This window comes from Lathyrus oleraceus, chromosome 4 (genome assembly GCF_024323335.1).
Source record: "Lathyrus oleraceus cultivar Zhongwan6 chromosome 4, CAAS_Psat_ZW6_1.0, whole genome shotgun sequence".
NCBI classification, from domain to species: domain Eukaryota; kingdom Viridiplantae; phylum Streptophyta; class Magnoliopsida; order Fabales; family Fabaceae; genus Lathyrus; species Lathyrus oleraceus.
In genome coordinates this window covers 34,303,034-34,314,726 of record NC_066582.1, presented here as the reverse complement: position 1 = coordinate 34,314,726, position 11,693 = coordinate 34,303,034, and the positions used below count along the sequence as shown (strand labels likewise).

At 31.6% G+C, this 11,693-nt stretch overlaps 2 protein-coding genes across 2 annotated transcripts; one reads left to right on the top strand and one right to left on the bottom strand.

Moving 5' to 3' along the window:
• The first annotated feature begins 624 nt into the window (after positions 1 to 624).
• Positions 625 to 1,527, top strand: LOC127138642 (uncharacterized). Its single transcript, XM_051065129.1, has one exon. The coding sequence runs from the start codon at positions 775 to 777 to the stop codon at positions 1,168 to 1,170; it is 396 nt and encodes a 131-aa protein (XP_050921086.1). The 5' UTR covers positions 625 to 774; the 3' UTR covers positions 1,171 to 1,527.
• Positions 1,528 to 4,755: 3,228 nt separating this feature from the next.
• On the bottom strand, positions 4,756 to 11,146 carry LOC127138641 (casein kinase 1-like protein 1). Its single transcript, XM_051065128.1, has 14 exons — positions 10,764 to 11,146; positions 10,635 to 10,675; positions 9,596 to 9,665; positions 9,314 to 9,462; positions 9,130 to 9,225; positions 8,963 to 9,033; positions 8,009 to 8,070; positions 7,845 to 7,908; positions 7,680 to 7,764; positions 7,465 to 7,591; positions 7,237 to 7,319; positions 7,091 to 7,154; positions 6,199 to 6,278; positions 4,756 to 5,535 (listed from the first exon to the last, which is right to left on the bottom strand). Exons 1-14 carry the CDS (start codon positions 10,837 to 10,839, stop codon positions 5,239 to 5,241), a joined length of 1,365 nt encoding a protein of 454 aa, XP_050921085.1. The 5' UTR covers positions 10,840 to 11,146; the 3' UTR covers positions 4,756 to 5,238.
• Positions 11,147 to 11,693: the final 547 nt, after the last annotated feature.

Below are 11,693 nucleotides of genomic sequence, written 5' to 3'. Positions count from 1 at the left end.
TATATTTTTTATATTCTTTTGTAACTTTACTTAATTTAATTTAAAAATAATTAACATATATAAAATATTAAAAATTGTATTATAATTTTTATCAAAAAAGTAAAATATTAATTCATGATAAAGATATCTCAAAATAGGTCCTTCCTCCTTTCTACTATAATTATTCACTTGAAATAAAAGAGTGTTCTAAAATAAATGATTTATTTTAATTTTTAATATTTTTTTTAATTTTATTTTCTAATTAATATTATTTTTATTATTTTTAATATATGATAAAATTAATTTAGTAAAAGTATCCTTCTCTGTTTCATTTATTTTTATTTTTAATCAATATAAATTAATAAACTGAAACACTAATTATAGAACCGAAATTGTATTTAATCACTCATTCTATCAATTTTAAAATGATTGTCATTTTAAAAGAAAAAAGATTGTTTAAAATAAATATCATTTCTACTTTTTAATGTTGAAACGATTATTATTTTTTTAAGTGTGTTATTTAATTATTATTCTAAATACTACTTTTAAATTCTAACACTTTAATAAAATTAATTTAATAAAAATATTATATTATATTATCTTAAAGAATAGAGTAATAGAGTAGTAGTTATTTTGAAACGGAGGGTATTATATAATAAAATAGCACCGACGGAAAAAGCATAGTAGTCAGCGCCTCTGTAACAGCCAGAGAGACTCTCACTGTCAAACTAAACCACTTCACAAATTCATCAAAAATCGTTGAATTGAAGAAACTCAAATTAGGGTTTCACAACTATGGAAGATTTCAGATCCAAATCGTACGGTGATGGAAGGATGCAAATTGAACCCTACTCAGCAGCAGCAGCAGCAGCACCTTCCAATGGAGCTACAGCTACTAGTGTTTACGGTATGCAAGATCTGCGTTGTTACAGTGCTTCTTATGCTTCCTCTGTTCATCCAGCACAAACACAGAACCAGATGAGTAATATCAGCGATGTTAAGTTCAAGAAAGGAAAATCAACGAACGGTTCGGCTTCGAAAAGTTGGAGCTTTAGTGATCCTGAGATGCAGAGGAAAAAAAGAGTTGCTAGTTACAAAGTTTATTCGGTTGAAGGTAAACTCAAAGGTTCCATTAGGAAGAGTTTTAAATGGATTAAAGATAGGTGCAACAGAGTTGTTCATGGTTGGTAGTGTAAATTTTTATTATTATGATGATGATGATGATGCTTAATTGAAATTGAAATTTGTGAATTGAAATTAAACCTAATTTAGGTTATAAGTTAGCATCTGAATGGAAATTTCAATTAGGGTGTCTTATATATATATATTTATATGTATGAATAATTATTTGTTTGTCCTGTTTATTTTATTGGTAAGTGTTTATGTTCATTGCTGCAATGTAAACTAGCTAGTAGTGTTTATTTATCATAAGGATCATTGATTTGGATTGTAATATGGAAGAGAAATTGTGATTCGTGACTTCTTCAATATGTAGTTTGTTTCTGTAAAGAGTGTAAAGTAATAATCTTTGTTTGTTTTGTTATGAAATGGAAAGGTTTACTAGTAGTCCTTTTTAACATTCATGCATGTTGGTTAATCACTATTTGGAGATTTTGGAAGATGAATTTGTTTTGGTGAACAAGTGAGTGTGATATATGATATATATTGCAGTTCTTTTTGGAGATGGTTAATATTCATGATCAAATTTCATGAATGATACTTCAGAATTTTCAGTGTTTATGCAAAAGGGTGTTTCTTTTTTCTCTCTTGATTAATGAGATTTGATATCATGATTCATTAAGCAACTAGTTCATTAAATGAAATTATAGGAGTAAATCTTATTCTAGATTGTCTTCAGTTGTATTACCATTAAAACCAAAGACACGTTGATTGTTAGATGAATTCTCTACTTAAATCATATGATAGGAAGTAGGCATATCAACTGAACTCAAACCAACTTATACTCAACCGCAAGTTTGACGGGGAAAAACCCATTTTTAAAGGGATTTGAGTTTAGGTTTTTTCCAATTACAAAATATGGCAATTGGTCGGATAATGAAACACTAGTTCTCATCTGAATACACTCCGTTGATATCGTTTGTGATTTTATTATTTAATTTTGATAATTTAGTATATTAGTTATATTGGAATGCTTATGAATTTTGATTTTTACTTTATTATTTGATTTTGAAATTAAGTTTGAAAATTTTCGATACTGTTTAACTTTTTTATTTGTAGTGAAATTTAATATTAAAAAAATCTATTTCCATTGGGAAAATGATTAACTGAATTCAATCCAAACACATTTGGATAAGGTTAGGGTTCAATTTTTCATCCACGATTGAGAAATGTAAAAATCATCTGTCTCTCGCTCCGTTACCGTGTTATGTCTTCCCGTTAAAACAGAAAAATCAATAGTTTATTCTCCTACCACTTATGTCTTTATAGGATTGTATTTCCTCTTGTATTTACAAGTTTTTTAATTTTTTTTGTCTTAAATATATAAATTAATGTCAACAAATTTATGCATATTTTATATATTTATTTTAAAATTATTCATTCATTAATTATTTAATAGTATTAATGTATGATAATTTAATTAAAAATATATTAATGATTATATTATCTCTTTTATATAAAATCAAAAAAAAATTGATACACTTAAATATCATTTTTAATAAACCCGTGAATTTTTCTTCTTCTTATAAATAAGGTTGGAATAGTATAATAATTTATCGTAGATGTTTTTGACGATGATATTCGAACTTTTCAAAGCAATGAGTTACTTGTCTAATAGTAATAATAATCAAAATAGGCGATGTGTTGCTTATGTTGCTTTTTTTAGTTGAATGGATATCTTAGTAGACATTCTTTGATGACACTTCTTGCCTTGGCGTCTTTGTTGTCTCTTCACATTAGATATCGATAAGATGCATCAAGGATGTTAGATGCAAGCATTATAAACTAAAAATGAATAACCATCTAAGGAGAGAATCAAGGATCATTTAGCTATTTAGAGATATATCAAGCACTCCATGAGCCACTACAATTTTCAAACTTTGAAATAAAAATTGGTAAGAATATTTTACATGATATTGATTTTCAAGTATGGAAAACAAAACGGTCCAAGAAGAATGAAGAGTTAATAAAAATCAAAAATTATATTTAAATTTAGCATGTTCAATCTTAATTTTAAGAAAAATTATGATTACCGAGACTCATAAACCTACAAATTTTGATCAACTAATTAAGGGTTAAAATAAAACAGACAAACTAACATAAATCTCTTGTCTATCCACCTAGGCTAGACTTATTTTTAAATAGAAAATTTATAAATAAAAAATAATTTAAAAAAGGAGATTACAAACCATAAAAAATATAGATTTATTTGATCCATTTAAATAAATATGAATAATTTATTATTATTATTATTATTATTATTATTATTATTATTATTATTATTATTATTATTATTATATTTTTAATTACAATATAAAAATATAATTTAGTTAGTTTAAAATCATTTATAAAAATAGACTAATAATATGATATAAACAATGTCATAAATTATTTTTATAAATATTTTCAATCAAATACTCTTACAAAATTTATGTTACTAAATAAGTTTAAATAAATCAATAAAAACAAATTTTTAATTTCATCAATCTTTTTATTTATTTATTAGCCTATTGCAAAATTTATGTTACTACTAAGTTTAGACAAATCAAAAGAAACAAATTTTTAATTCTATTGATCTTTTTATTTATCACTTTATTTAAATATTAATTGAATTATTTTTTATATTTAAATATTAATTGAATTATTTTTTGTATATGTTTAAATAAAATAGATTTTAAGTAGGTTAGCAAACTTTTAAAAATATGAAACTATATTTCAGACTTAAAGTTTAAACTTTTTTAACAAGACATATTTAAGTTTGGCAAATTTTCAACCTATTTGTCCCCGATCTAATGTACCTTACATTTTAGTCATTTTTTACAAGAGAATTGATTTTGTGATATGATGGATGGAATTTTGTAGAAAACAGCATGATTGAGCTGTATTTAATGATGTTGACATGATTTTGTTTTTTATTTGTGTTACAAGTATTTTAGTAGATGATGGTCTCAATTTAAATGGATATGTTTGGATAGTTGTTTTCTTGTATAAATTTGTTTCTTTTGATAATCAATCAACAACCGGCATCTTCCTGTATGTTTGTCTGGATATGAACCTAACCCTGTCTTGCAAGTGTATATCAATAATGCTTTTTGTTGAGTGGGACACATTCAAATGAAGTTGTTTTTGCTATTAACATTATTCCATCAATATGTTGCTCTTGCTTGTACTATATATAAATAATATACGGTGTACACGGTTAGTTCTGCATAAAACCACACAAATAATCCATCGCCTAAAACCTAACAAAGTACCATTGCCACCTAATTGTTTAGAAGAATATAATACTAGAGAAAGGCTAGGGACAATAGAAGTTAAAAATTGGATACTGCAATACCACAAGGTTAAAAAATTACCAGTGACTTGAATATCATTCCCATCTAAATGTTTCATTCCAAAAATATTAAGAATTATAGCATATCAATTTTGAATTAATAATAATAAATACTACAAAAAAATTCTTCTAAAATGTAAACTAAATATTGTACAACTTTTAACAATTTCAATACAATTTTCTTGGTTCCTAGTGACATTTAATAGAATTTAGAAACGAACTTCGTTAAATAAGTTCCAATTCAAGATTAACAGCTCTAAATCTAGTTTAATGACAACCTTTTATAGATTAAAATCATTTGTCATACAGGAAAGCTGATGAGATAATATGATTTCAGCTTGATAGAAACCAGAAAAGGTAAAACATTCGAGTTTCAATTACCGGAATAATTTCCAGATACTTGCAATAGTGGAAACTAAAGGAACTTATCCAACAATACAATGTCAATGGCTAATTACATTTGATAATTTTGACCTTTGTGGTCCACGCGACCTGTAAACATCTGGTATACCAATACAACAACTCACAGGAAAAGATGTTAAAAATTTTGGTGTTCCGGCCAGAAGTGAAGTGCCAATTAAACCTGAACTTCACAGAAAAGCACAATCCCTCGATTGAGCAGACGAGTTAGCAACACAGACCTGGATTTTCAAGTTCAGATCCAAACTTAACAGCTCAACTTCACAACATAAAGCAACTTTTGCTTTTGTGATGGCTATCAACTCACAAGATGAAAAGGTGAGATATTAATAATGGGTCCTCTCGTCATTTTCTAACTGCAAACCGTCCATGCCCCTAAGGGCACTTTCATAATTATTGGCTTGAGAAGCATTTCTTCCAGCCCGTGTTACTCTCTGAGGATCAGAAGACCCAATCGGTGAACTTCTTTGCCCACCCAAAATTCTATGTGCTGCTCCAGGGCTAGCCTCAGCAGTGCGTGTACGGACATCTGATTCAGCACCAACAAATGCATCACGACTACTAGAAACAGCAACTCGCCTGGCCGATCCACTTGACTGACCCAAGACATTGGCACTTGATAGCTGCAAGATCACACGAGGCAGTTACTGAATTTGCAAAAACAGATCTATTGCTGTTACACGTGAAATATGGCATAGAATTAACTTTAGAATCATCTTACAGATCCATAACCAATAATTATGAGTGGCAAAGGAACTGCATACAAAATATGCGCTCTAAGGCTTTGTTTGGGGGGAGGGGGCTTTGGAGAAAGGGGAGGGGGATTTAAAGAAAAGGGAGGGAGGGAGGTCTTGGAGAAAAGGAAGGGGAAAATGGAAGTGGAAGGGATGACAGTGCCCACCTAACTACCTTGCATGAGAGCTCATTTTTGTCGATGGTAAGAATAAAATCCTCGTGTATGTGGTAACTAAAAAAAATGAAAGTAGGAAGATTTTAGAGCTTTGGCAAAATCTCCATATGCTTTCCTCTTTTTATAACACTCTCAACAAACAAAATTATTAATCATAAGCATTGTTCTCTCCCTCTTTAAAAAATTTCTCATAAAGATGAGAAATTTCCCTCCTCTCCTTCCAAATCCCTTCCCTCCTCTCCTTCCAAATCCCTTCCCTCCTCTCCTTCCAAATCCCTTCCCTCCTTACTCCCAAATAAATTTTAAAAGGCTCAGCAAAACATACTCAATACCAGCAGAATATATGGTGACTGAAATTCTGTTATGAGAAACTTACAGTATTCAAAATGGGTCCTGACATTCTGCGCCTCGAGGAATCCACTGATACCAAACCAGGGGGTTGCCCTTCTTCTGCTCCTGTAAGAGAAAGAACATTAAAATTGTCTAGCTAAAAAGCTAAGAAGTCATATAAACTTGTGAAGTTCAAGAGACGTGTCATTGCAAAAATGACTTCAATGGGTAGTTGAAAAATACTGAGTAAATACAATATCAGAAAGCAAAGATTGATCACATCAGACAGTAAGCCACAAAGGCATGCTAACGTGTATAAATAAATATAAAAGAAATCATACACTTCAGAACTTTTTTGGGTCTTAATTTTAGGGCAAGGAGACGACGACCTATTTCAGTGCACGAAAAGCCACAGGGCTCACATTTATCTCACCCCATTGACATGAGAAGAGACTCAAACCTGCAAACTTATTAGGTACAAGATCCTACCTTACGAGAACTACACTTGACCAACCCCTTTAGGTTCCATTTCAAAATTAAATTCACTGAACAACAATGTGATAAATGAACAACAACAACAGCAAAAACAACCAAGTCTTATCCCACTAATTGAGGTCGGCTACATGGATCAAATTACGCCATAATGTTCTATCCAATACCCTATTTCTATCAAATCCGTTAATCACAAAATCTTTCTTGATAGCTTCTTTCGTAGTTTTTCTAGGTCTTCCTCTACCTCTAATTGTTTGACTACTATCCATATGATTTACTTTCCTTACAACACAATCTACAGGTCTTCTCTTTACATGTCCAAACCATCTAAACCTATTTTCCATCATCTTTTTCACTATAGATGTTTACCCCAACACTCTCTAATGTGATAAGAAATAAAAATATTGAAGGCCTATCACACTTATGGGAGATCTTAAATAAAGTACCTGTATGTCTGTCAGCATTGGTAACAGCAGGTGGCATTGCAGAACTGGTTCCAGTACCAGGTATCTAAGCAAAGGTGCACCTATGAGTTACATCTATTTCAGATGAAATGATATCACAACTGGGGTAGAAAAAGAATAATACTTACAATGGCCCGTGCTGGAGGTGTGGCAAGCTGTGATTGCTGATACTTCAAGATGGTCCAGTCAAACACGTAATCAAACTGGAATCCTGTTGAAATATCAATTTAATAATATACACAAACTCAAACAAAGATCCTACATAGACTCAAATGCAAAGTTTAATAGAGTATATAAATTATAAATTTAAGAAATGAAAGGAAAGTTATCCTTTCTATATGATAATATTTTCAAACCTTCACGAATAAACAGATCACGGAATATCCTTTTGAGATAAGCGTAATCTGGCTTATCATCAAACCTTAATGAGCGACAGTAATGGAAGTAAGATGCAAATTCTGTTGGATAACCCCGACACAAGGCCTGGAATAAGCAGTAAATTCTTAGTATAGGTCATGAAGGAGTGGATAATATAAGCACTAGAAAAGACTGAATATAACAATTAACTTACTTCAATCGATGTAGAAACCTTTTTTTCACTAATTCTCTCATACTTCTGTTTCTTGGTTCCTGCTTTAAGTCCCTGCCAAGGAAGACTACAAACAAAGAAAACACAAATCAGATAAAGTACACAGTGCTAGCAGACACCAAAGTATAGGTAGAAAGTAATAATCACCTCCCTCTCAGGAAGTACATTAAAACATAACCAAGAGACTCTAAATCATCTCTTCGACTTTGTTCTGTGCATCAATCAGCAGAGAAGTAGAAGCAATATTAGATAACAAAATTTAATCATTCAAAATACAAGTTGAATGACGGGTCATAAGTCATAACACATACCAATGCCAAGGTGAGTATTCGTGCTAGCATATCTTGCAGTTCCGGTCAAATTTTTATTTTCCCTGCAGTGTTGATGATTGAACAGATTAGACAAATCGCCCCAAAAATTATTTTCAAATAGTAGCCGCCAGGTGTACACTCAGAATAAATGACTGAAATATAGATGATATTGCCGACAAGATTCATAACCTGACCCTAGTAGAATCTAGAAACCAGAAACTTAGGTGAAAGGAAGTGTTAAAACAGTATGCATATATTACACTTCCCCCCACCAAGGCACCAACCCATCAGCTAATAAATTATATCTTATAAAAACAATGGTATCAGTGCCAAATGAAAAGTTGATCACAAATATGAATGGTGTTAGGAAGAATAGATCACAATGCAAAAACATGCATAAAGTTCAGTTTTTCTTATAACTGAGAAGATTTTGCTTGCAGATTCAGGCATTGGAGAAGAACCACGGCATCAGGAAATGTCATGAACTAAATTTCTACTATCAGGAATATAATTTACAGGCATTCTATGACTAGAATACAACAGAGCATTATTTTGCGCAGCATGTTTAGATTGAAGTGTGGTCTCTTTACTCACAATTTACAAGTTAGGAGTCCTGGTCTAAGTAGACAGAACGACGTTAATATCGCATGCCACTGATGCCAGGGATAGAATTGTAGGAGACCTCAAAGAATATTAAGAGTTATCGTATAGCTGTAAACAGTAACTAATCAATAACAATGATGCGGGTTAACAAGAAAGAATATATGTCAGCACATCCTCCCTAATCTGTGTTCTTTTTGCATTTAACAGCTATGCCATAGATGAGTTATAACTGCCATCAGCTAAATGTGGTTCCTACTAGACTAGGATGCTTTTACTGTGCTATCAAGACTTTACAATAGGAATAACAAAGGTAAGTACTACATTTAATGCATACCAACGGAATTGTTGTACCTGTAAGGAATGTGTTGATGGGTTGAACTATCTCTGTATTTCTTAGCCAGACCAAAATCAATAGCATAAACCTACATGCACATCAATGGGCATTAAATTCTCAAATATAGAAAACTAAATATACCATACAATGCATTCAAAATATGTATTTTAACAAGATTAAGCACCTGGTTCGCACGCCTTCCTAACCCCATTAGAAAATTATCCGGTTTGATATCTCGGTGTAGAAATGATTTTGTATGAATGAACTCAACCCGGTTAATCTGGAGAAAAAAATAGGGGAGTTCTTAAAAATTACTAGAGATATGGCAGCAGAAAAAAAGATAGTTTGCAAAGTCGACCAGTGCCTACCATTTGATCAGCAAGCATAAGAACTGTCTTTAGTGATAACTTTCTACTACAAAAGTTAAAAAGATCTTCAAGACTAGGTCCAAGCAAATCCATCACTAAAACATTGTAATCTCCCTCCACTCCAAACCATCTAACATTTGGAATTCCAGCTGTCAAAATCAAACTTGAGTTATAACTGACAATAAATTATAAATATTATTTCGGAAGGTATGTCCCTATGCAGATTGCACAAAGCACAAAAGAAAAAGAAAGATAAGATAATAATATGAAGATTGTCATTACTTCCTCCCTGGAGAATTCTGTACAACTTCGACTCATAAAGCAACTGAGGATGCTTAGTCTTGACATTTTCCTATTTAAAAGCACAGCAAGGAACAGATAAAATGAAAAATAAGCTCCACTGCAAGCACTTGAAGACATAAAAAATCCAGAGAAAAAAAAAACAATACTCATAATGTTAAGTCATAACAGTATGTCATTTTCTCAAGTGAAATTCCCAAAAAAAACATCTGTTACAATCTTGGTTTGTTAAATGCCAATGTTTTGCTGAGGAGTGAGTTGGACTCAAATGAATAAACAAGGTAGGTTTCATGCTTATCCCCTCCACTAACCTTTTGAGCAAACTTCTTTATCAAGAAAATATGAGAACACCTGCTTATCCTAGGTCTACATCCATGAGACAGTGTAGCAGCTCAGCTTTTTATCATTACACTTGATCCATACACACTATATTTACTTATAGGTAACAACCTATCCTTTGCCCAGTTAAGTGCATCGGCTTGATACAGAATGACAATTTAGAACTAGCCAACAATCCCCTCAAACACAGCCCTATTAGGAAGCTTTTGATCACAAAGCACGGTTTTTACTAATCGGTCAAAATGTTTATCATCTTAAAAGACTATCCTGGCACCCTCTAAAGAAATAGGAAGCAGAAATAACCTCAGCAAAGATAATAACACAGACACCCGAATATGACTCCGACACTGACACGGTGACACCGATAATAATTTGAAAAAATTAATAATAAATTAAACATAATCACAAGTGCCTTTTCAGAGGTGTCAGTGCACTACATAGATTCACATCTAGCATACAATATTATCACACCAATGTCACTAAGAATGCTACATGATAATACATCAAAAACTCAACCAAAATTCATATCATAAAACCTAGCATAAAATTAAAAGCAGGAACTAATTTCACATACAATCATCTCTCCATAAACTCATTTCATATTCACTAATACTATCACACACAATCAAAGCTGAAATTTTTTCCAACTACAAATAAAAACCAATAGATGAAGAAAACTTACAAGCTTAATTGCAACCTCTTCATTAGTTTGAATATTAGTACCTGCACAAGAAACAAAATAATCAAAAAATTGCCTAAATTACGAAATACAGGAACAAAAAATTCAGCATAAGAAGAAAAAACATAGAACCTAAGTAGATCTCCCCAAAGGAGCCGCTACCGATCTTCCTACCAAGACGAAACTTATTCCCAACACGAGGTTCCATTAAAAATTAGGGAAAACGAACAATTTTGAAACCCTAAGTAACCACAAAAACGCTTAATTGGAAAAGGAAAAGAATAACGGAAGAATATGAAAAAGAATTGAAGAAATTGGTGCGAGATCTATGGATAAGGATGAAATTAAGAGTGTAATTATGTTTTATTGGTAAAAAAATGAGGGTTAGGTTAATCTAAATTAATAATTAATAATAAAGAAAAAGGTTTTGGATGAAAAATAAAGCGTAAGAAGAAGTGTGGGAATGTATTTGGATAATGGTGTTTGTTGTGTTTATCTCTCTCTCTTGCATTATTATGATGATTGTGATTAGTTGTAGTAATTATTGGGGTTTTGATCCGGTCGAACCGTTCTTACAACCGTCGATTCTTTTGATTTTTTTCCTTTGTCGGGCTTCGAAAGCATGTTCACGCTTGTTCTCTACGCGTGGTGTCACTTCCATTGGTGTAGGTGGGTGGGACATAGTACTTGCAACAGTAAGTTTTTCGCTCTGTTTTCTGTAGCGGGGCCGGGTTGCGTGACGGGTTCGCGCGTCATTTTGAAAAAGATATATTATAAATCTAGTCAAATAGGTTGTAAATATTTCGAAATGATTTATTATACTTAGGATATTTAGGGGTGGATAGGAACGATTGAACTAAAATAAATCGATCAAGTTGTATAGTTTTTTATGGATTAAAACAAACTAAATCACGGTTAATTATGAGTTCAATTTGATGGATTTGGTTTTTGAAATTACACTAGACAGTAATCGAGTTCATCTGGTTCTATCTCTTTTCATGTTTGTTAGCCAAGAAATTTAAGAAGGGAATTCGACAGGAAAGCCAGTTGAAATTTCTCCAA

Coding starts and splice junctions, on each gene's coding strand:
- LOC127138641 (XM_051065128.1), bottom strand. CDS start 10,839: ATGGAACCTCGTGTTGGGAATAAGTTTCGTCTTGGTAGGAAGATCGGT. Junction 7,765..7,844: donor ATGTACTTCCTGAGAGGGAG/GTGATTATTACT, acceptor CTTTGTTTGTAG/TCTTCCTTGGCAGGGACTTA. Junction 7,592..7,679: donor AGGTTTCTACATCGATTGAA/GTAAGTTAATTG, acceptor TGCTTATTCCAG/GCCTTGTGTCGGGGTTATCC.
- LOC127138642 (XM_051065129.1), top strand. CDS start 775: ATGGAAGATTTCAGATCCAAATCGTACGGTGATGGAAGGATGCAAATT.